Raw genomic sequence first — 25,671 nt, 5'->3', positions numbered from 1 at the left:
CATTAGATACATCTTACATGTTGATACCTGACTGTGCAACTGAAATAAATACCAATAAACTCAGATGATTACTATGCAGCAAATAAACAATGGCATAACTTTCCCTGTCAGATACTACTACTACTAATAATAATTCTTGGATTCGATGTAGCTCCTAATTACATAAAGATATCTCAAAGCGCTTATAATAATATTATAATAATAATCATCCTTGCATTTGTTACAGCACCTTATCATGTTTTTGAGATGTCTCAAAGCGCTTCACAGAATATACTGTAAAGTGAATTGACTGTGTAATGTGGGCGAAACTCGGCAGCCAATTGCACACAGCAGTGCCCCACAAACAGTTGTGGATTGAGTGACCAAATTACTGCTCGGTAAACAGAGGCGTGTGGAGTGAGGAAACTTGCCCAACTCTTCGCTCTGCCTGGGAATCAAACCCAGTTCCTCTCCCTTGCGAGGTGAGTGCTCTAACCACTCCAGTTAGATACAGGACTCCACATGATGACTGTAAAATGTAGTGACTGTGCATTTGTAGGTGAACATGGGCAATCGATTTTCACAAGATTTTCGATTTTGACTGATACTGGCGACGATAACAGGAGAGACGCCCTTCTCTTTTCAACTAGTGTTATGAGTTGCAGTTGTCCTTGCGTCCAGAACATGCAGACCAGACATTGGGTTAACAGAATGGATCCTCTACTGTCTGCGCACAATCTTATCATCCAGCAACAATGTGATCGATTCTCCTTCTGTTGCAGGAATTGCCTTAGAATCCCGTGTTGTGCGGAAGATGACAGATATGCTAGAGGTGATCGTGAAGAGGATGGAGCCGCTGGCTAAACTGGAGAATGTGAGCGACTTCAGAAAGCTGGATGAGCTCAGCTCTGCCATAAACCGGTAAGAAAGGACCCGTCAGAATAGGAACTATTTTAAATACTGTGGCTCAGAATACCATGAGGAGACTGCTGACAAGCAGCGGGATGTTCACTAAACAGTGCTCTTCGTATCTGGAAATCAGATTACTATTCATATCAAATTCTTGGGGGAGAATTTGCAGATTGATTTGTAGATAGAAAATTCTGCAGGTAACCAGATGTTTCTGAGGCTGCCCTGTGAGAATTCCACTCAGATATCAGTCTCCTGATGGGAACCTTTTTTTTTTAGCAGTAATGCAGTGTCACAGAAGAAGAAACTGAATGGCTTCTGAGCGGAGTTCCTGTGGATCGGCCTCAGGCACATGTGGGATCTGTCTGTCCGAACTATTCTTCTCCCCCAATCCCCTATGAATGTCAGGTTGACTTGAGGGAGGATCACAGCCCAAACTCATCACCCTACAATCCATCCAAACACACTTTCCAACAAGGATCATTGGGTAGCCATCGCATTCGGACACACTGCCTAATTTTTCCTACTTTAGCCATAGTCATTGCAACACTGAGGGATAAAGTTGGTACGTTTCGCAATTCGTTTCTTGTGCTAAATAGCACATAATGAAATGCCAGAATGTTACCTTTGTGTGTTGTATTTTTATAGCTGGAGGAAATGATCAGTAAGATCACACCGTATTTTGTTCCTCATTACATGTTTGATTTACCAGCCAGCTTCTACTGTACTGTACTGCCTTCTCCTTTCAGATTCTGGAAATCTATTTGACTTTGAACTGTGCGCAAACATATTTCCAATCCCATAGGCACAAGCTACCGTACACCAGAGCGAGGAGATTGATCATGAGGTTGCTGTTTCAGGTTTTAACAGTGATGCTTGCTGTGAACACCTTGAGACTACTGATATGTCATCCCAAAAATACTGTTTGGGCAACGAAACTTATTACCGACAGTGGTGGCTTCTCTGTTCAGGCACTATTACCTCCTTCCTACTCTCCCTCCTGATCCAACTACCTCAGCTTGGTCCAAATCTCTGATTGCCCAGTGCTTTGGGACGTCCTCCCGATGTGAAAGGTGCTACACAGATGTAATTTTGTGTTGTATTGCATGAGCAGATTTGCCATTGTAAAAATAGGCAGGAGGTTTGCGTGTTTGTGAAAGTGTAATCGAACAACAGTCTTAAAACATATCGTATGGATAAAAAACAAAGCAATATCCCTTACAGTAATTGTTTAACATGGAGCAGGAAGCTTATCGCTGGGTAAATGACTTGAAAATATTAGTAATCCGTGTTTTTTTTATTTGAATGTGGGATGGTCGTATGCACACAGATCACAAGTACAACCGTTTCAAAGAAATATCTTTATTTAAAAAATTCACTCCACAATATTTTCTGTAATGCGCTTAGAGACGTCTCAACAACATCAAATGCAAGAATTATTATTATTATTATCTCAGGTTTCTTCATTTGCCAGTCTTTGTTCGCCAGTGAACAAGTATTATGCCATCACCAGGTAAAAGAAAGCATCTTAGCAATCTCTCCGAAGCAGTAATTGGTATTTCTCAGTCGGTGGAAAACATCGAATCTCTAGTGGTGATGAGATCTGGAAGTGAGTTTGCAGTTGCAACTGAATTATTAGTGTTGAAGTGCTCTGCATATTAAATGTTATTCGGAGCCTGGAGCATCCACTTTGACTCTCGTCTCAGAACAAGACTATAAACAGCAGCGTAACATTTCCATTTGCTAGCCATTAGTGGCCTTGCTGAATAAGATTGCACAATTAGTGCCAATCACTGTTCAGACATTTGTTTCACTTTGGACTGATTCAATGCAGTTAGCGGTTTCCTAACTCAGTCCGTGTCGTTTCAGTTGTCAGCTTGTCTCAAATGGTAGCATTCTTGCCTCTGGGCCTGTAGGTTCAAGCCCCTTGTCAAGGCTTGAGCTCACACTCTAAGCTGACTCGGCTGACAGTGCAGAACTGGGGGAGTCGTGCCATCGTATGGCAGACTCGACATCGCTCCCTCACACTGCCTGCTCAACAGTAAAAGAGAAATAATAATTATTAAATAATAATAATCCTTGCATTTGACATAGTGTTTTATCATGCCTTTGCGACGTCTCACAGCTCTTCACAGAATATACTGTAAAGTAAGTTGACTGTGTATTTTGTGGGCAAAATTTTTTATTTTGTATTTTGTTAGACTGCAGATTGCTTACAAATGGTTCATTCATCTCATTGGTGTTTGTGTACAAATATAGCTGCCTCAGTTGTCCAGAAAAACAGTCACTAAACTACTCAAGTAAAGTACTTTGAGACATTATCATTTGATGAGTCACTACATAAATGCATAAAAATCTTCCTATGTACAATAATAACGAAAAACAGCGAGTAAGTAAAGCGTAGCAGAACCTTTTGTGTAGTTGGGTACTTCCTTAGTGACAGAATGAAATCCAGTAAAGTGCAGTTGAATCACCTCCTCCTCCCCCGACCAAACATGGAAAATTTTGAACCCATAAAACATAATTGGACACAGCCGTGATACTGCCTGGAGTGAAAAAGCCCACTGACATTCACCGTCAAAGTTCACACCTGAATTAAATGAGTCAGTGCCTTCAGGAAAGGAGAGGAGAAAATAATCGATGGAAAACAAATTTTCTCTCCTGATTTGATGTAATTGCTGAGTCAGCAAGGAAGGTGACTTGCTTTTTTAACAATTCAATCAATTCCTGACTGATTTTCCTTGTGCGTGAACTATTATCGCTTTGTTCAATCTTTAACAATGCACTCTGCAATTCTGTTTTGTTTCAGTAAAATAAATAGTTGTTTGTTAATGGTGATAAGGAGGACATGTGCGATGTGCACGCTGGATTCAAGAGCTCTGAGATGCCGTCTGGCGTGAAGGGCGCTATATAAATGCAAGTTGTTGTTGGATTTCGTGGTCAGTTGTACAGCAAGACTGCTGTTTGTGGTACTGTACTAACGTCACAGAAAGCTCAGCACTAGTTATAGCACAAGTTGCTATAGTTACAGCTCTTCACACTAATAATGTAAGTTATTTTTTTAAAACCACCATTGCTTATGAGAAAGCAATTTTGCTCGCATTATTCTCTCACTTATTTAAAAGCTCAAAATGTCATCCCTACGAATTTCTTTAATATGCCTCATTACCGGCCAACCATAAACATTATAGAAATGGAAATACCTAATAAATAGGCACAGCAGCAGTTCGATTCTTAGCAGCAAAAGAAAGAGACATTTTTCTCAGTAGAAATGAATGTGACTGATTGTGCACAATTCTAACTCCAAATGCACTAGCATTTAGAAGCCTTGCTGTTAGAGAGATAAGGAAACATTCAGAATGGCACAGGATTACTCTCATAATAATAATAATAATAATCCTTACATTTGATATAGCGTCTTATCGTGTTTTCAGGATCTCTCAAATCACTTCACAGAATACACTGAAAAGTAGTGACTGTGTATTTTGTGGGCAAAACGCGACAGCCGATTGCGCACAGCAGTGTCCCACAAACAATCGTAGATTGAGCGACCAAATTATTATCACTTGATTTTATTGTTTGTTTTTGAAGGGAATATTACCCCTCTGGAAATTATTACATCTATGTAAATTGCTTGTTTACTTTTTCCAATCTTATCATCTTATAGTCTTGGTTTTTCTACGCTAGGTGATTTCTGACAGACAGATATAAATATATATAGAGTATGATAAGAAGGCTGCGTTGTCAAAACCTATCGAGAGTTGGAATTTGAGGGATGACAGCGCATTGGACTGGAATCTTTCCCGCTTTGTAGCTAAAAGACACAACCAGAGTCGTAGGACATGTATCCCTCTGGAGATATCAGCTCAAACCGTAGCTTTCCCTGCAGTAATGAAGCCAAGCCTCGGGTCTGTGAAAGGGTGACGACCTGCCCCTCCCCTCCACCCTCTCTCTGCAGACAACGCCATTATAGTTCTCCGTCCTCTGGGCTTTCGTTGAGATTGTCTGATTAAATACCGCATGAGCCCATTAGTTACGCTGAGATCCCCAGAATTGCTGATACAGTTTGCATGAGGATTTGAAGCTGCGCACATTCTGGAGGTGCAAGTATTTCCATTCGCACAGATTATGTCATTCTGAATTGTGTGCGTGGCATATTTCAACTGTGCCCATTTCAGCAGCTTGCTCTGTGACTGTATTCCACACTACCTCTTGCTTTGTACCATCTCGCAGACTGCATCCCTTTTGATTACGCACATAGGCTTCAAAAGGCTAACTGCAGTCTTTATAGTGGTTGACGGGAAAGCAGGACAGTGTGACGCTAGCTACGATTGAGTAAAGATTATCATTTAACGTACTAGCTGATTTCTCTGAACTTCAAAGTCAATTTAATTAACAGCACAGATCCTTCTTTCAAGCAGTAGAGAATTAGTCAGTTTGAAGCGCCGTGGCATGTCAGTTCTTTGAGCTGTAGGTATGGATTAAATGTCCCATTTACTTTCCTCCCACTCCGACCGCTCTCTCTCTCGGGGTAGGTACACTCGGAGTGGCAGTCAAACAGCCACCATCCATCATTTGCCGCAGAGACCCTCAAACGGACCTGATAGGCTAATAGAGCTTGCAACTTCTGCATTACAGCTCATCAGTCTGCCAAAACTTACAATTAGTTTAAAATAGAGCGCAGATCATTGCTGAGGGCAGGAGTAGGAGATTATTAGCTAAGGTTGGAAAGCCTTTCTGACAGTTTGTCTACGTCTTTGATCATAAAGCCTGGCACCTCATAACACTGAATAAAATTTAAAAGAAAAACAATAGAGCCAGGTTTAGGTTGAGTTCAAATAAATCTTTGCTCTGAAAGCTCAAGGATTGATTTCAGGAAGGGCAGCTAAACAGTTGGCGTGTTTTTCTTTCTCGGTCATCCGCACAGCTGTCACTTATTTTCATTAAGCGTAAAGAATAAATCAAACACTAATAAATGTTTGAACGGCTCTTCTGAATCTCAATATTGAGCTGAATAAAATCTTAGACAGTTGAGTACTGTTCTATGTGTTAGGAGGTTCTGGGTTCGAATCCACATAGATCCATTCAGGACTTCAAGATCGATAAAAAGCCTTGCATTTGATATGGCGCTTTATCATGTCGTCAAAATGCCTTGAAGAGCTTCACAGGAGTTACTGTGAAGTGTAGTGACTGTGTATTTGTAGGCGAACCTGGCAGCCAATACAGCACCATCGTACAAACAGCCATGAAACAAATGACCAATTTTTTTATGTACCAGATTGTTGGTCAGGACACCAGGAGGAATTGTCTCCTTTGTTTTGGGGATGTACCATGGGACCTTTAATGCCCACGTGAACAGCAAAACGCACTGGAAAGTCAGAAGTAACAGTTTTCCCCAGCATTTTGACCCTAATTTGTTACCTGTTGTAAATGCATGTCAGAAACCCTCATTTTAAAGTAAGCTCCTTTACATATGGCAGGACAAACCCAATCGTCAACTCTGAAACATAAAAACAGCGACATTTTCAGCGCAGAAAGGAGGTCATTTGGCCAAACATTACACATTCTGGTTAAGGTCGGATGGAAAGCGAGTAGACCAGCTGTTTTTATGTTTGTTGGACGCCCTCTGACTTGAAAGGCGCTGTATCAAATGCAACGATTATTATTATTATTAATAATCATCATATCTATTTGCACACAGTGACAAATTTCCTAAATTTAAGAAAAAATAGCAACAACAACAACAACAACAAGATTCCATTTATAAAGCGCCTTTCACGTCAGGAGGACGTCCCGAGGCGCTGCACAGTTGGGTCATGATTCGAGCAGGGGGGAAATGGTCAGGGTGAGGGGAGGGGAGGGAGCGAGGAGGGGGGAAATGGTCAGGGTGAGGGGAGGGATGGGAGGGAGCGAGAAGGGGGAAGAGAGTCGAGAGGGGAGCTGAAGGCTCGGTAAAATACTTCCTAATAATCACTGCTTGTCGGCCTCCCCAACTCCTCCCTCCACACGCTACAGATCAACCCGAACTCTGCATCCCGTGTCCTCTCCCGCACCAGGCTCCGCGACCCTATCACCCCCATCCTCGCCCAACTCCACTGGTTTCCCATCACACAGAGTATACAGTTCAAGATCCTGGTCCTCACCTTCAAAGCCCTCCACAGTCTTGCTCCCCCTACCTCTCCGACCTCCTAACCCCTACCATCCTGTTCGCTCCCTCCACTCAGCGGGCTCTGGCTTGCTTCTCGTCCCCCACCTCGCTTGCCCCACTATCGGCAGGCGAGCCTTCCACCACTCAGCACCCACCCTCTGGAACTCCATCCCGCAGTCTCTCCATCTCGTCCCCCCTCTCGCTACCTTCAAGACCCACCTCAAGACCCTCCTCTTCGACTGTGCTTTTGATCTCCCTGCTTCGCCCCCTGCCTTCCCTCCTCCTCCACCCCGACCCCCAGCTCGGGTCCGTTACTCTGTCTGTCCAGCGCCTTGGGACATCCGCCTGACGTGAAAGGCGCTATATAAATGTAATTTTGTTGTTGTTGTTGTTGTCTTTGTAGCTACAAGTTGCAAGTTTAATGGAATATAGGAATATAGGCATTAGGAACAGGACTAGGCCATTCGGCCCCTCGAGCCTGCCCCGCCATTCAATAAGATAATGGCTGATCTTCTAACCTAACTCCATCTGCCCCCTTATCCCCATATCCCTTAAACCCTCTATCCTTCAGAAACCTATCAATCTCAGAGTTGAATATATGAGATTGCTGGGTCTTGGGTATCTTAACCCAAGATACTTCTTTTGGGTGTAGAGTTCTTCTTTGGTTTTTGCCACTTTTGTTTTAACTGGCGGTTTGTACAGACTGGAGGGCAAACCTTCCACTTCACAGTATTTCACTTTACAGTATATTCTGTGAAGCGCTTTGAGACGTCGTGAAGAAATGATAAGGCGCAATATCAAATGCAAGAATTATTATCATTAATATTATATAAATCTGAGTCAAGGTAAATTGTGTACAAAAGCATCGGAGGCAAAGAAGGAAGAGTGGCAAGAGAATGTAAGCAAGTTAGCAGCAGTTATCTTTTCCAGAGACGCTCTCTCTCCAATCGTGCATCTGCTGAGTAATACAGACAGACAGGTTCACAAAGGGGAGCTGTTGTCTTAAAACGTAGAGCCCGATTCAGGCTCTGGAACAATTTGTGCCATTTCACAACACATTTGATGTAATAATTTGTGATCGTTTGTTAGTTAATTTGTTAGCTTTTCATTATTGGAGAGATTAATCTTTGTTGTTTGGGTTTTGATGAATTCCGGGAAATTCATCCAGTTAATGAGATTTATTTTGACATGATGGGTGATACTTGGTATTAGTCATTCCAATATGAAATGTTTTCCTTTCCATCCATCTGCTAAATCCAGTTTGGGAATTCTTAAAAAAATACTGTCCAACTGAATGTAAATTCAGCTGTCTTCTTTATTGTTGGTAACTGAAGAAGCTTCAGTTTTCTTAAAGATTTTTGTCACCATAGTAATAATAATAATAATCCTGGCATTTGATATAGAGCCTTATCACGTCTTCGTGACATCTCAAAGCGCTTCACAGAATATAGTGTAAAGTGAATTGACTGTATGTTTTATGGGCAAAACGTGGCACACAGAAGCAATGCATTCATAATATTAACAAGTTGTTTTGCCCAAATGTAGCTTTCATCGTTTCTCTGTGATCGTGTGAAACTCTTACCTGGTTTGGAGCTTTCCCATTTTTTGTTTTGCAACCGTAATTTTCAGCCTCTACGCCCCGAAACTCTGGAACACTCTTCCTCTATCTCTCCGCCTTGCCTCTTCTCTTTCCCATCTTCAGGTCACGCCTGAAGACATCCCTCTTCGACCGTGCCTACGGTCACCTCCCCCTCCCCCCGGCTCAGCGCCGTGCTCCGCCACTGTCAAGTGCTCTGGGACCTACCCTGAGTGAGGGGTACTGTGTAAATGCAAGCTGTTGTTGTAGTATATTAAGCTGTCCCAGAACGATATTTCCTGTTTTCTCCGAAAATGCTAGAGGTGAGCTTAACATAAAATCTAGTTAAATTTAATTTACTTACGAGTTATTATTTATAATCAAACATGGGTTTAAGTGCCTTTGTGAAGCCTATGAAGAGCGAGAAGGAAGCCTTTGTGAAAATACGATGTTAATTCTGCAATTAGTAAACAATAGACTTGTCTGGAGAATTTTTCACTGTTCTTGAATCAGGGTCTCCGAACGGTTTAGCAAGTGCTTTCCAGCTTTGAACCTCTGCATTTCTTTGCTTATCAACTATATTCCTCTTACTGCTCACATTTCCTGAACTCAATATAAAAGCAATGAGACAAACAAAGAGTTGCTACTAGCACCATACTGTATATACACGCACATACACATCAGATACACACATACACATCACATACCTTCATATTGCGATCACAATATGGTACTTGTTTCAAAGGGCTGTTTCAGAGCTAACTGACTTTATTATGGCATCAATTATTATTGGAGGAATACATCTAAATATCCATTATGTAGATTACTCAAACACACTCCTTGACGGTTTCCCCAGCTCGGAGTCAGGCTCCGCCACTGTTGAGCGCTCTGAGATGCTACCCTGCGTGAAGGGTGCTGTATAAGTGCATGTTGTTGTATATCTTGTTGACCATTAATACGTTTCCACTGAATCATACAGTATTAGTATATTGATATTAATAATCAAAACGTTTGCCAATGTTAATGCCATCGAACTGTCAGCCTGAAAAGTTACTTTTCCCTTCACTAAGTCTGCTGCTAACATCTAATTTCACTGCTTAGAAGGTGGACAGGTTACCTGGTTCTGTGGCTTTGTCAGTGGTACTTTGTTACCATTGGGTGTTGGAAGGCATCTTTGGAATGGCTGGCTCTCACCCACTGCCCACCTTCTGTCCTCTTCAACTGCGCCTTCGGCCACCCTCCTACCCTTACCCTCCCTGCCCCTCACCCCTCCCCCACTGATCCCAACACCCTGCTCGAATCCAAATCCCTGACTGTCCAGCGCCTTGGGACGTCCTCCCGATATGAAAAGCGCTATACAAATGTAATTTGTTGTGTTGTTGTTGTTGTTGTTGTTGTGGTCTGACAAAGATCCTGAAATCATCAGTGGACAATTGTTCCAAAATGAATTTTATATGATTCTAAGTAAGATCGAGAAAGTAACCCAGGACTTGTGAGGCAAGTGCTCTAACCACTGAGCTACAGAGCTCATGCGGAGTAGGAACTTTATGCTGCAATGGGAAAATTGTCATTGCAGTTTCACCCTCACTTATAATAATTATATTTAATATGGCAACTTGTCATGTTAAAACATCTCAAAGTGTTTAAGAGAAAGAGTTATTATGAGTGCATTAAATGTTGCTGTATAGGGAAAGCATCCCTTGTTCTATTTGAGCTCAAAATACATGTTACACACAGATGAAAATTGACTGTGCTGTCGCATTCTTTATCGTAAAAAGCATTTCAGGCTGGTCTAAAGAACGCTGGAATGCAGGCAGGGAATTTTTTTGTCTGTAGTGTGTTTGATTGTGGCAAAAGATAGGCAGGTTTGTTACTGCACGCTTCTCTCTGAATCCGTGTATGTTAACCTTGATATAGCACCTATAGACATCTCGAAGTGCTTCGACAGGATATGCTGTAAAGTGGAGTGATTGTGTATTTTGTGGGTGAACCTGGCAGCCAATGTGGGAATAGCAATATCCCACCAAGAAATATGAAGCAAGTGACTAATTTTATCTGGGGGATTATTGGCCAAGAAGCAACCTTCTCTTTTCGAACAGTGCCAAGGGATCTTTAACATACACTTGAACAGGCAGATGTTTAAGTTCATTTTAAGAGCTCTCCAACAATTAATAATAATAATAATAATAATCCTTGCATTTGATATAGCGCTTTTCACGTCGGGAGGACGTCCCAAGGCGCTGAACAGTTGGGTCGGGACCCGAGCAGGGGGGAAATGGTCAGGGTGAGGGGAGGAAAGGGAGGGAGCGAGGAGTGGGTAGAGAGTCGAGAGGGAAGCTGAAGGCACAGTTGAAGAGAAAGGTCTTGAGACCGGCCTTGAAGGAGGAAAGGGAGGAGGCGGCGAAGGCACTGGGGGATGGAGTTCCAGAGCCTCGGCCTGAAGAGGCTGAAGGCCCGGCCACCGATGGTAGGGGGGTTGGGGCGGGGGATGTGGAGTAGACCGGAGTCAGGGGAACGGAGGGTACGGGCAGGTAAGTAGGGGGATAGTAGGTCGGAGAGGTAGGAGGGAGCAAGGCCGTGAATGGCCTTGTAGGTGAGGATGAGGATCTTGAATTCGATCCTCTGGGGGATGGGGAGCCAGTGGAGGCGAGCGAGGGTGGGAGTGATGTGGTCGTGAAGCCCGGTGCGGGACAGTACCCGAGCGGCAGAGTTCTGAATGACCTGCAGTGTGGAGGGAGGGCCGGGAAGGCCGGCGAGGAGAGAGTTCCCATAGTCCAGCCTTGAGATGATAAAGGCGTGGACCAGGGTTTCAGCAGCGTGAGGGGTGAGGTAGTGCCGTAGTCTGGCGATGTTCCAGAGGTGGTGGAAGGCGGTGCCAGCTGTGGCGCGAATGTGGGGAAGAAAGGACAGCTCAGGGTCGAACAGAACACCGAGGTTCCTGACTGGCTTTGAGAGGTGGAGAGTGCAGCCTTGGATGCTGATGCTGTCACTAAAATGATCACTAATGATCACTAAAATGATCAGAGATGTACTTACTCAGCATTATTTTATAGATGTAATTTCAGTATGCTTTAGAATTTTCCATGTAAAATGTGTGTCAGAAATTGGTGAAGAGATCACAGCAGCATAACCCACCATATCCCACAGCAACAAAATGCTCGTGAAAGTTGCACTCAGACCTCTAATGAAATTCATGTTATTTGTGCTAAATGACCTTTTCTTTGAAAACCAACGTTCTCCGTCTAAGGAAAGGACCTGTAGCAGTACTTATCCCAGTTTATTCTCATAAGCACACCTGTTATATGCTTCAGACATTAGCATTCATCACCTTTAGTAACACAGTTTCCCCTTGCCTTGAGTGATATCCTCAAGAGATATTTGTTCAAATAATCAAATTTTCTGAAAGAGAATCAGGATGTTCACCAGTTCCCGCAGCTTGTGTATTTCATTTATTTATTACTACCCATTTCATGGCCGTGCACCTTCCTTGACTCAGAGGGTAATGTGGAGAATCAGTACTCAGTGAGAGGGATTCCAGCCTGACTTTGTGTAAATAAATTAATCTTTTGATTGGCAAACAAGTCCTTCCCCGCTGGGATCTCGCCCTACACGAAAGAACTGAGATCGGTCAGTTCCAACAGAGGAGCACCAGCATTAGATGGCTTGGCGTAACAGTGAAGAAACAGAGAGCCTGGTGTAAGAAGGCATTTAGTTTGCACACCGTTCGTTTGCTGAAAGGTGTTTTCGGATGCACACAGCGGAGTCTAATATGTGCAGTTCATAAAGGCACATTAAGAGTTTTACACAGAAGTTAAAAAGTCCAGCTTTGAAACCAAGGTTAAAAATGGCTAGCAAATATGGGTTCAAACAACTTATTAAAGCCATTTCGGGCTTGTTAGGACAGATGCATGAATGCACAGCATTACTTTGTGAAATTTGAATTCAGGCTCAAACATCCAACTTGGGTTTAGCCTGGTTGCCATTTTCTTTCGGCTATTTGTAACAAATAACTGGATGTTCTTATAGAGAAAGCCTGTTGGAACCACAGTAGATTTAAAAATCAGAATGAGAAGGTGCATAGCTCTCATTATGAATCAAAATCGATTGCGTTCAGAGACGCTACCCTGTGTGAAGGGCGCTATATAAATGCAGGTTATGGTTATTAATTTGTGCACTGTTACGCCAAGCCATCTAATGCTGGTGCTCCTCTGTTGGAACTGACCGATCTCAGTTCTTTTGTGTACCTCTAATGTTGCTTCTCTTGATCACTCACTCACATCATGTCACTGTATAGATAACCCGCAAACAGACCTTCTACACCATGGGCAGGTTTCACACTCCTGTAGGAGACATAGCAGATGTTTCCCAGGCATCGATTTCAAACATTTTGACCAAAGTTCATGACATTCTTGTGCAGCACGCCTTTTGTGTTTCATTTTGCTTGACAAAAGCACGTAGCCAGGAAACATCCTCTGAGTCTAAAGTCTCTGAGTGTTGAGAGGGGTATCGCCTGCACACACATAGCAGTTAAAGCTCCAGTCAATAATACGCTTTCTCTCTGTAACAAAAGTGACTTCCATTCCATCAATGTGCAGATAATAGTAATCGAAAAGTAATGCTTGTAAATGACCAGCGTCCAGGGTCACTGTCACAATTAATTTTATATTATGTGCTGCAGGAGTGGGACGATTTATTTATGTTGCGAGGGAACCAAAGATAGATGTCTGTCGGGAATCTTGGCTATTGACTGAATCCCTGGTTCATAACCCAGTAATTAATGATAGGACAAGATATGAGCAAGGTAATGAAGCTTGTGCATCATTGTGAGCTGTTATAGAAGATACATTTGGTAATATTAAAGCAGAGCTTTTGTTCCTTAGGTCTTTTTGGAAGGGACTTGCATTATATACACACAAATGTTTTTTAGGTTTGCTGTCTGCTTCATTGCTTTGGGAAGTGCATTATACTAGGAGAGAATGTGAGTTCATTGAGTGGGTTAGTGTGATCTGAATGCAGCACAGAGTGTAAATAGCGTAACATCACCAGGCAGTCAGAGGAGATAGAAATTGCTCAATATTTGTTTGGTGTAGGAAGGCATTTAGTTTGCACAACAAATCTGTTACTCAGAAAAGCAAGGAAGAAAAGCCGACTTTCCAAGTTTCAGAAAATTGCATAATATAATTTCTCAGAGGTTGAATAAAAACGATCTCTTCTGCCGTTACAGCGCTTTGGGATGCCCTCTTGACGTGAAAGGCGCTATATAAACGGAATCTGTTGTGATTTGTTGTTGTTCCAAAATGCAGGAAGATGGAGTGATGAGCAACCATCTGAGAAAACACCATTCATTATACACTCACCGCCAGTAGAGAGCCCAGATGTGGTTTGCCTGCCAAAGCTGTTAAATTTACCAATGATTGAAGAATGTCCCCAGGAGTTCGCTATATCTGATGACACTTACAAATGGGTTTCAAGAATCTTTATATTTTCACATATTTACCGCTGTTCCTATTACTCTGTGTACCACCATTCTCTCCTCAAATTAAAAATTCAATATAAGAAAATCTATTTTTTCAAGCTTTTATGTTACTAAATACCATAATTCAAAACCTTTATTGCACTGAATATTCTGTAGAGAAAAAGAGATTGAATGAGCTCAATACAGAAAGCCCTTCTTCTTACTTCTCATTTTCTTGCCAAGTGCGTTTAGCACCTGAAGTCCTTCCTATTCGACCGTGCCTACGGTCACCTCCCCCTCCCCCCCCGGCTTGGAGTCGTGCTCTGCCACTGTCAAGCGCTCTGGGACGCCACCCTGCGTGAGGGGTGCTGTATAAATGCAAGTTGTTGTTGTTTAGCTTGCTGTCAGAATTCTCTGGTGTTAAGTGATGAGGGTCTAAGCTGTTCAGAGAAATCAGCCCATCTGAACTTGGCTGGTTTCATCCAACTCAGCTAAAATATGATTCTTTCGCGGCTCCATGGATTTGACCTGGAGATTTTCACGCTTGTAAAGAAAGTTGTAGGATTGTCAGGTGTTTAATTCAAGAGAGTTGTTCAAAATGAGGGGATTTGATAGGGTGAACAGGGAGAAACTGTTTCCACTGGTGGGTGGGTCGGTAACCCCGAGAACACAGATTTTAAATAGTTACCAAAAGAACCAGAGGGGAGGTGAGGAGAAATCTTCTCGCACAGCGAGTTATTCGGATGCGTTGACTGAAAGGGTAGTGGAAGCCGATTCGATAACAACTTTCAAGAGAGAAGTAGATAGATATTTGAGGAGGACAAGTTTGCAGGGCTATGGGGAGAGCGAGGAGGAGTGGAGCCAATTTGGATAGGTCTTTTCAAAGAGCTGGCACAGACAAGATGGACCAAATGGCACTTGGGTGGAAATGTTAAAGATTACCATTGATATTAGTTTGGCATTGTTCCTGGTTTATTGGAAGTCTCAGCTGTGGTAGAGGATTGTTCAGGGGTGCCTTGATCTGTGTAGTAAAACCATTTCCAAATGGAAGGAAGGAGGCTACCTAGTTTACTACACAGTCAAAGTTGCAAAATCATATGTCCATTGGGAATTAGATAAGCAGAGTGCAGCTCTCCAGGGCCTGCGTCTCATTGCCATGCTAATCCTTCACCTCGCCATTCATTCATTATGGCCCACCTTTACACACAGTCGTGGAAAGGTTAATGGAAAAAGAGTTTAAGTCTGAGTTATTAGCAGCTCAGTCTTTACATTTGCATCAGCGTGGAAGTGAATGCATTTGCCAGCTACCTTGGTGACAGAGACAGGGAGAGTAGAGAGATGAAGAGACCAATCAGAAAATAAAAGCATTTCATAAGCCTGAATCTATTTTTAGTTTGACGTCTGCATTCAGCATCTCTCCTGGGAGTTTTGCAACCTCAATATTACAGTTGTATTTTCACTGGAGTGACTTTAACCCATATTTTTATAAATGTCCATTATTTTCAATCTGAATTCACCAAGTTTTGATTTGCAGGGAAAAGGTTAACCACAGAAAACCTGGAGTGTTTGCTCTTCCTTTGTGGAAGATTTAATCAAAATGGTTTCATTAACTTAAACAGAATATGAAGTTGCTGAGTGTGAAAATGGAAGGACTGACAGATTCAGTAATTAAACAGTAATTCACTCCATGGTCACTGTGTTAAAGCTGGTAAAAATCGATATCATTTTTAATGAAATGCAAAACAGTTTTTTTTAAATTAAAAAGAAGACTAGCAGATGGATCGTGGAGATATCAAGCGATTTTTCTTTTATTCCCATTAATTGTGTCTTCTGAAGCTTGTTACGCTGTGCATTGTGTGAAAATTCACTGATCATAAAGCTAGGTTAGACTGTAATTTATTACAGCAATCTCTTGTTGGGAAGGTTACCAAAGTTTTATCATGTTTTATGGGCAAATGCATTAACTCTCTTCACTGAAGGTAAGCAACACTAACTTTTCGAGGATGAGATAAGATGAAAATTATGTCTTAGAATATTACAACCAGACCATAAAAAAAGATGGAATTTTATCTCAACTTTATGAACATTCATCACTTCATGTAAAGGACAAAAATTAACCATATTTTTGAATGAAAATAAATAACTAATCCTTGCATTTGAGATGGCATCCATTGCCCTGAAATATCTCAAATATCTCAAAAGGCTTTCAAGGGAATGATTCTGTTTGTGGGTAGTCATTCTGCATACAGCAATTTTATGCCAAGAATTGTTGATTAATATATAATATACCAGGAGAAATTCTCTCCTCTTTTCATACCACCCAAAAAAGGCAGATGGGATCTCATTTTAACATTTCATCTATAAGTGAGATGCATCTTAGTGGTTAGAACGCTCGCCTCGCAAGCCAGAGGACCTGGGTTCGATTCCCGGCAGAGCGAAACTTTGGACAAGTTTCCTTAATCCACACGCCTCTGTTTACCTAGCAGTAAGTAGGAACCCGGTTGTTAGTCGATTGGCGGATCACTTTTCCGGGGGAAATAATCCCATCAAATAAACGAATGTTATTGGTCACTTAATCCATGACTGTTTGTGGGACACTGCTGTGTGCAATTGGCTGCTGCATTTCGCCCACAAAATATACAGTCAATTCACTTTACAGTATATTCTGTGAAGCGCTTTGAGATTCACGAAGATGTGTTAAGGCACTAGATCAAATGCAAGGATTATTATTATAACACTAGTGCTCCCCTGTACGGCCTTGAGTATCAGAGTAATATAAATTAATATTCCTAACCTAGGGCTTGAACCTACAACCTTCTAATCTAGGAACCTGAGTGCTGCCAACCGAGCCAAGCTATAATAGATATTTAGTATAAAATGAATTTGCTGCAATGGAAGGAAATACCATTTGAAGAAGATATTTTACTGTTAGTATCTCTGAAAATCACACAAATATATCTCATGTTTTTGTTGATTTTCTTTGGATAAAATAGTTTACCAGAACGAGGTTGGAGTCGACGGCACTTGTGACAATGCAACAATTATCATAGTAATAATCCTTGCATTTGATATAGTGCCTTTCACATCAGCATGACATCTCAAAGTGCATCACAGGATTTACTGTAAAGTGTAGTTGACTGAGTATTTTGTGACAAATGAGTTAGATAATTTGTGCACAGCATTACACCGCAAACAGCCAGAAAATAAATGACCAATTTTATCTAGGGGGATTGTTGGCCAGGACACTAGGAGAAACTCCCTTCTCCTTTCGAAAGGTTCCATGGGATTTTTAATACCGACCTGGACAGGTAGACATTGGTTTAACATCTCATCTAAAGGCAGACACCTCAGCAATTCATTGCTTCCCGAGCATTGCATTGGAGGATCAGCCTAGATTATGTGAGATCAAAGCCTGAGGTGAGACGTAAACCCAGAGCTTTCTGAATCAGAAATGACAGTGCTACCAATTGAGCCAGGCTAGTGGGAAGGTTAGTGGTTTTGCAGTTAAATGAAGACACCACTTCCTTTAAAACAAATCAATAACATATGAGCAAAGCCCTTTAGATGACCTTGAAAAAGCTGACTGATTTACTACAGCTGACAGAAGGTGCTTTTGTATTACTTCTTCACTGATTAAAGACCCATATAAAACGTACACTACATAATGGACTTCTCAAAAGCTTTCAGGCACCATATAAAGACCACCTACTTCAACTAAAACAGGAATTTTAATTGTAATATTGCGATAATTTTGATCTGTCTGATATATTAAGAATTCAGGTTTCTACAAAGTTATGAATACGTAACAATTGCAATTCATTCCCCCAATCTTTTAATATTAATATTTTTTAAAGGAATTCAGTTTTTTCAAAGCCAGCCAGCCATGAGTTTGAAAAGTCATCAACAAGTTGTGAAATTCAACGGACAAGCAATTTTGATAAATTATTAGCACATTTGAAAATCTTTCTTGTGTTTAAGGAAGTCTTTGGTAGTTCAGAGCCAGGCAAACATTAGGTCAAATATTAAAGGCTCCATTTGTTGATTTGCACCTGTAATAATCCTTGCATTTGACATAGCCTCTTGTCAAGTCGTTGAGACGTCTCAAAGCGCTTGACAGAATATACCGTAAAGTGTATTGACTGTGTATTTTGTGGGTGAAACATGGCAGCCAATTGCGCATAACACTTGGGATAAATAACCCCAGTGGGCATGAGTGAAACTGACTCTTGCCAAGATTTGCATTTTCACTTCCCTCTCCGTGTTAATTCACATGCGGCCGACTCGTCTTTACATCCCTATGTGGTCTCCCTCCACACTCTCTGTGACCTCCTCAAACCCTATCAACCCGACAGTTCCCTTTGCTCAGCCGGTTTCTGCAAAGTTATGAATACGTAACAACTGCTTCATGTCCTCTACTTCTACCCACCCCACCATTGATGGGCAGGTCTTTAGCCTTTCTGCCCCTCTTCTTCGGAATTACATCCCCGGGTCCCTCTGACTCGCTCCCTCCCTCACCTCATTCAAGGTCTGTCTCAAGATCAACCTCCTTGTCTGCGTTTTCTTCTTTCCCTCCCCACCTCACTTGGTTCCCACCCCCAGCTTGGGTGCCAGGACAGTATTAAGCACCCAGGGATGTCCTCCCGACATAAAAGATAATAATAATCCTTGCATTTGATATAGCGCCTTATCACCTCTTCGAGACATCCCAAAGAGTTTCACAGAATATACTGTAAAGTGAATTGACTGTATATTTTGTGGGAGAATATTCTAAGATGCTATATAAATGTAAATTTGCACAGTGTTGCAATGTAATCTTATTGGAAAAAAAAATAGATGAGAGGAAAAATCAGAAGAAAAAGATTGCACTTAGCCAGGGCAATTTTCCTCCGATGGGCACTCAGAACAAGCTCTGGAACTATGCTTGAAATTATATTGATTACTGTAAAAAAAAATCTTTGAAGCTCAGATGTTGATTGGACTGGCTGCTTCAGCGCTAAACCATGTGCAGAAAGAGATTTTCCAATTTCAACCCTTGATTTGTGCTGTGTTACCCAATCTCGGTCAGTTTCACTGCAATTGGACTCAGTGTCTCTGAGCTGGAGAACGCCAGGGCTCCTGATTCCGGATTGCAAGTGCAGATATATTGATGTTAAACTCTGGAACACTCTTCCTCTATTCCTCCACCTTGCCCCATCCTTCCCCATCGTCAGGTCTCGCCTGAAGACCTTCCTCTTCGCCCGTTCCTATGTGTACCTCCACCCTGCTTGGCGTCGTGCTCCGCCACTCTCAAGCATTTTGGGACGCTATCTTGCGTGAGAGGTGCTAGATAAATGCAAGTTATTGTTGTTGTTGTTGTGTTGGGTGAGGACCGGATATGATTGCCTTCACAATACAATGAAGAGGGAGTGTCTAGCCTGACTCTGTAATGCAACGCCTGGCAGGGCTACAGCATCGCAGATGCTATCCTTTAGATGAGTCCTTTCTGCCAGTTCGTCATTCTCAAATACCTATTTTGCAAATTTGTTTTGCAAATGAACAGATGGCCTCCAAGGGAGACCCACAGAAATCAACTGAGTCATTTTTCTGGTCTTCAAAATGCACTGACATTTATTTGAAGGTCAAACTGCTCCCACTGCTCAAGCTGTGCTTCTTGGGCTTGTGAGCCGGTGGTTTCATCGTCCATCCACTCGTGCTTCACACTGCTACTCTATGTTGTCACTTTAACAGGGAGGGGAGAAGTGGAGTAATTTTTCCATTACTGGCATTGCATTGCCAGAGTTTATCCTTCTGCCTGGATTTCAGAAATGCCAAGTGTCATGAAATCTTCAACATCTCAGGCCAGCCAAGAAATGACAACGCTAATTTTAGCTGAAGAAGACCGAGGTACACACTGGGGAGATGTGAGCCTCAAACATGTTATTGTGGATTGGGATGAGAGTACTGTCGCAACTCTGTTATCAAACTGTCATTAAAATGTTTGAAACAAATGGGTGGTTATGACCCAAGAAAGCAAAGTGTCTCAATCTGCCCTTTTCATTCAAGATGGTCGCTTCTGTCAGCAGCTGCTGCTACGGTCTGAACAGTACAACCTTCATTATGGATGAGGTGCCATTACTCGAGATGCATTTTCCATTCATCACTGCCAATTGGAAGCTGGCAGCTTCTGATACTAAGCACTACCAGGGAGTCAGTCCAGAAGGTTTTCTGGTGCGTGAAACTGATAAACAAAAATCTACCAACGTTGATGTTCTGCTGATCAATAACTTAGTAAGGCTTGGCAAATTTAGACTTCTTTCCCATCAAAAGGTCTTGGCTGTCAGTATGAGAAGAAGAAATTCAACAGATTGTGTTTACTGAGGCTGATATCTCTCCTCAGTCAAGCAAACATAGAAGCCACACTTCACCACTAGTGCTTATGTTTAGTGGATATATAATCCCATTAGTTCTGTTTCACCTAACCTAATCTTCTATTCCTCAAAGGCAGTTTCTCCTGGTATACTGTCCAGCAACAACAACAACAACAAATTACATTTGTAGAGCGCTTTTCACGTCTGGAGGACGTCCCAAGGCACTGGAAGGTCAGGGATTTGGACCCGAGCAATCCCTCAAATAAAACTGGTTGTTCACATAATGGCTATATTATTACACAGTCACTATACTTGACAGTATATCCTTTGAGATGTCCTCCTGACATGAAAGGTGCTATGTCAAACTTAAGCATTATTATGAGCCATTAAGAGTCAGAGAAAAGTCAAACTATTCTTTGCCCAGTCTCTATTATATCTTTATGCTTCAGGTGTTTCTCTAACTCGCTTTAAAACATGATGAATTGGGAACCAAAAGCAAGAATCAGCTCAAGCTGGACAATTGCAGTGTACACAATCGATTGGTTTATGTTCTCTTTGAGAGGAATCAAATTGTGCAGATTGGGGGGAGGGGGCAGAGGAGGAGGAGGAGCTCAATTCCATTTCCTGAGCTCCAGGGTTTAGTCTTCATGCCCAACCTTCTATTTAATCAATGTACAGGTGTTGTACACACATCAAACAAGAGACAGACTTATAGGGAAAGACAAATAATTAATATAAATCTCAAATAAGATAGGAACCTAGCCAACAATTAAACAGTCATCTCCTCCATAAGGAACAAGCAAACTTAAGAGATTTTTTTTCGCTCGGAGAGTTGTTGGGGTATGGAATACCCTGCCAACTGGGGTAGTAGAGGCAGAGTCCAATGTGGGTTGTAAAAAGGGAAGTTCAAATATGGAATGGAATGTGATTGGGAATTCTGACTCTCAAGTGGTTTAAACCTCACCAGATTGGTTCAGGTGAAGAGGCCCTTTGGTCCATCTGATCTCACCTTCCCAGAATACGCAGCCTAGCGTCCTCTCATCACAGGATCAAGCTGTTTTGTAAATGAGTCCCACTGATCAGGAAGCCAACTAGTGTTGGACTGGGATGGAACCAGAACGTTGGCAGTGAGAGCACCAAATCCTAACCACCGGGGAGGTTATAGCTTGCAACCCGCTGACGAAAGAAATCAACTAGTTGTAACACTGAAACTCCAGTCAGGTGGCACTGCAGTGCCAGTGTGGACCCAACTTCCTGCGCCTCCAACTGCTGAAATCCGACAAATTGATCTCACAAATCCCTGCAATTTGAGCACTTGTCTCTGCTGAGCTGTTAATTTAGGCTCGGGAGATGCGAGGGGAATGTGTTACCACTTAACTGCTGAGCTCTTGCTGAGTGTGTTAATGGGGTTTTACGTAGTCTCATTGAAACATGGGAAGTTAAGAGTTATATTTGCGAAAGCTTAGAACGGTTTACTTTGTACATTTCACTCACATAGTGACACTGCATTCATTTGCAGCATGCAACATGCTGGCTGCATAGTACTTAGTAAAAAAATCTGAGATGTTTACTATTCACTGCCTGGCAGGTTTCAGCTGTAATTTTTTTGAATTATATCTTATTTCTCCTGAGCTGTTTGAAAAGTAGAATCATCGGGAATCGTTGCTTGTGAACACTTGGCTTTTTTTTCCAACGGTTTGAAGACGTCACAAGGCGCTATATCAAATATTTCTTCTGAACCGTTGCAGCCGAACCCGTATCGGTTAATGTCAGTGAATGCTGGGAATGAGTGCCTCGGAGAGGCAGTAACATTGAATGATGTCAAGAAACTATCATCTGAGTGTTGCTGGGGTTTGCGGTCTGACTACCATTTTGAGAACATCTTGGCATTTTAACTAGCGGAGCACATAACTTTCTAAAAGGGAATCAGATAGTTGTTTGGAAAACAGACATTTTAAAGGGTGACAGGATGCGAGCAAGTGAGAGGTTTATGTGGAGAAACACACCAATGTGGACCTGATGGGCTAAACAGCCTTTTTCTGTGCAGCAACTTTCTATGATCTTCCAGAAAAATAATAATTTAGGAAAGTGTTTTGAAGAAGAAGCCTTAGCATCGCTGACTTTTTTCATTATTTTATAACTATGTATCCCATTAACTACTGCTGTTGCTCTGTGTGTGTATGTGTGTGTGTGTACGTGAGTGTGTGTGTGTGCTACCATTGTCTGTTTAACTTATGTTTAATTTGTGTATTAATTAATTATTAATAAAATATTAATATAATAACATATTAATATAATAAAATTTTATGCATTATTATTTTGATATACATTATAATTATCAGTAAATGAATGATGTATTAATAAATAATAACCTCAATAAAACCTATTTTTCATTTATGTCCGTTGCAACTCAAGGTCATGCAGGTTTCAATCCTGGTCTATGCTGAGCTCAAGAAAATTAGCGCCTAGAATTTTATATAACTATAGAAACTGTCAGCAAATAATTCTTGGTGGGAAATTCTAATTGGGGTCAGAGATCCCAAATCAATCCACCAATACTGTTTGTAATTCAGCCACTACCCCCCCAAAACTCTGGAGCACTCTCCCTCAGTCCCCCCGCGTTGCCCCCTCTCTCGCCTCTTTCAAGCCCCGCCTGAAATCTTTCCTATTCGACTGTGCCTATGGCCACCACCCCCTCCCACCGGCTCGGAGTTAGGCTCCGCCACTGTTAAGCGCTCTGAGACACTACCCTGCATGGAGGGCGCGACATAAGTGCAAGTTGTTTTTGTTGTACTCACCTCGCTAGCGAGAGGACCCGGGTTTGATTCCCGGACAGGGACAAACTTTGGACAAGTTTTCTTACTTCACACGGCTCTGTAAGCCTTTTCGTTGTAAGTAGGAACCCAGTTGTTAGTCGATTGGCGGATCACTTTTCTGCGGATAATAATCCCTCGAAAAAAAATAATTTGGTCACTCAATCCTCGACTGTTTATCGGAAGCTGCTGTGCGCAATTGGCTGCCAAGTTTCGCCCACAAAATGTGAAGCCAATTTACTTTTTCTGTGAAGCGCCTTGAGATGTCTCAAAGACACTATATCAAATGCAAGGATTATTATTATTATTATTATTATTATTATTATATTGTACTAATGTCAACTGTCGAGTATGGCTTGGAAGTTCTTCATCACAAACGGCTTCTGATCTTTTTGTTCCATTTTGTTGGAACATTTCTCCTTTGTCTTTCTTCTCAGACGTGTAGGACCTATGCTTTTCCTGAGCACTTGCTGCTACCAACTGTGAAATCCGTGTTCACAGCCTTGGAATAAATATGAGAAGGATTTCTGAAGGAGTTATTTCTGTACTCCTCTCCATTGATTTTCCGCAGTGGAATACATGTTTCACATTCGGCCTAGTTATTTGATTCCTTTTTCTGAGCAAAAATGAAGCCACCCTCAGATCAAGGACTAATGATTTTGGTCAAAAATCGGTAGTGACCCACGGAAGTGATGGAGAATTGTTTTGGGGGATTTTGTGTTGTTTCACGTTGGGTGAAATCATGTGGAAAAGTTAGAAGAAGGATGCCATGATTCCCCATTCAAAAATACCCAACGTATCAATTAGCTCAGCCATAATTTTCAAATGGTTTACAAAGATCTTTGTCCTTTCTGCTGTCAAGGTCTGCTTTTTTCATTAGTAACTCAAATAATTACTACTAATTACTATACTAATTACTATTTTAATGACTACTGGATTATTACATTTATATATTAATAATAGAAATAATTCTTGCATTTAATACAGAACCTTTCACATCAAGAGAATAACTCAAAGTGCTTCACAGGATTTATAGTAAGGTGTCATTTGTTGTTAAACACGGGAGCCAATTTGCGCACAGTGACGTTCCACAAGCAGCAATGAAGTGAGTGACCAAATTGCGCCTTTCACCAAACAGATTATTCTCAAAAAGCAGCACAGCATGAGATTTATTAGAAATGAGGTGAGGTGGCAAACAAGGCAATTAGTCTATACCCAACAATGTCCAGAAACAACAATGAGATCAGTAACATAGAACCTGAACGCTTTGGGATGAATTTGATTAACGGACGGACATCAACCAGGACAATTGTAAAAAAAAACTATCAACTTTTCTAACTAATAGGATTGTGTCATCTATTGAAGGGGTTGAGATAGCATTCATCCCCATGAACTCCCACATCGCAATACAGCCTTTCGGTGCATTGTATTGCACATTGCATTCTGTTCTCGAGATCAATTTTTACAATCATGATGTTATCTGTGTCCGGTGGAGTTGAGGAGCTTTTCAGTAACCCTATGTAGCAGGAAGCAAGTCTGAATGACACCTACGGAAGGGCATTAAAGCTGCTTGAGACAGATTTATAGAGCAATCATTTTGCAGTTGATCTCAGGGAGATTCTCCAGGATGCATTATTTTACAACAGTGTCACTGAAGAGTACTTGTGCTGGATGTGCCTTGTTCACAGGTTACATAGATTACAAAATATAACTTGCAAATGCTCAGCCAGTCAATTAGTTAATAATTCGAGTGTGACCCTTCATCAGACATGAGGGATTGGACTGAGAAGCTGCTTTATAATAATAACCCTGGCATTTGATATAGCACCCCATCACATCATCAAATATCTCAAACGTCAAAATTTACCGTGAACTGTATTTTGTAGGTGAACGTGGCAGCCAATTTGTTCCACAAACAGCCATGCAGTGAATGATCAATTTTACCTGAGGGATTGTTAGCCAGGACACCAGAAGACATTGCTTCTCTTTTCAAGTACTATCACAGGATCTTTATTGTCCAGCTGAACAAATCGATAGGATCCTACTTTAATACTTTATCCAAAGCACAGCCCCTCCAACAATATAACATTGCACCCCTTAAAGTGCTGACATTGGGTTGAACCCACAACCTTCTGACTCAGAGGTGAGATGCCACCAATTAAGCCAGGCTGATTCCTTGCCTTATCACTTCATTTACATAATCTATGAATTTAGTTACATTGCTTCAAATAAAATCACCATTAGTAATGCAGAAAATTAATTGCCCTTTTTATTTATGTCTGTTACTTCGACCCAGCCTTTAAAGCAGAATTGGTACCGAAACTACATGGCTGTGTTTTTGGATGTCTGAAGCATTTTGGAGGAATTTCTGGCTTGCAATCCTAAATTAATACAAAGAAAAAAGCTTCAGCATAGAATCGTCGGAACTTATAGAGCATAAACAG

The 25,671-nt window shown here is 41.7% G+C and overlaps 1 protein-coding gene across 1 annotated transcript in view; it reads left to right on the top strand.

The window, feature by feature from the left end:
- LOC103175452 (alpha-1,6-mannosylglycoprotein 6-beta-N-acetylglucosaminyltransferase B) overlaps positions 1-25,671 on the top strand; it is a 231,129-nt gene that overhangs the window by 32,082 nt on the left and 173,376 nt on the right. Inside the window, exon 3 of the mRNA XM_042342522.1 lies at positions 762-900. Within this exon, the coding sequence (XP_042198456.1) occupies positions 762-900 (139 nt within the window). The remainder of the gene's footprint in view (positions 1-761; positions 901-25,671) is intronic.

Source organism: Callorhinchus milii, unplaced genomic scaffold (assembly GCF_018977255.1).
Source record: "Callorhinchus milii isolate IMCB2004 unplaced genomic scaffold, IMCB_Cmil_1.0 Scaffold20, whole genome shotgun sequence".
Taxonomy (NCBI): domain Eukaryota; kingdom Metazoa; phylum Chordata; class Chondrichthyes; order Chimaeriformes; family Callorhinchidae; genus Callorhinchus; species Callorhinchus milii.
Note: the sequence above shows the minus strand (reverse complement) of the source record. Positions and strands in the feature narration are given on the sequence as shown.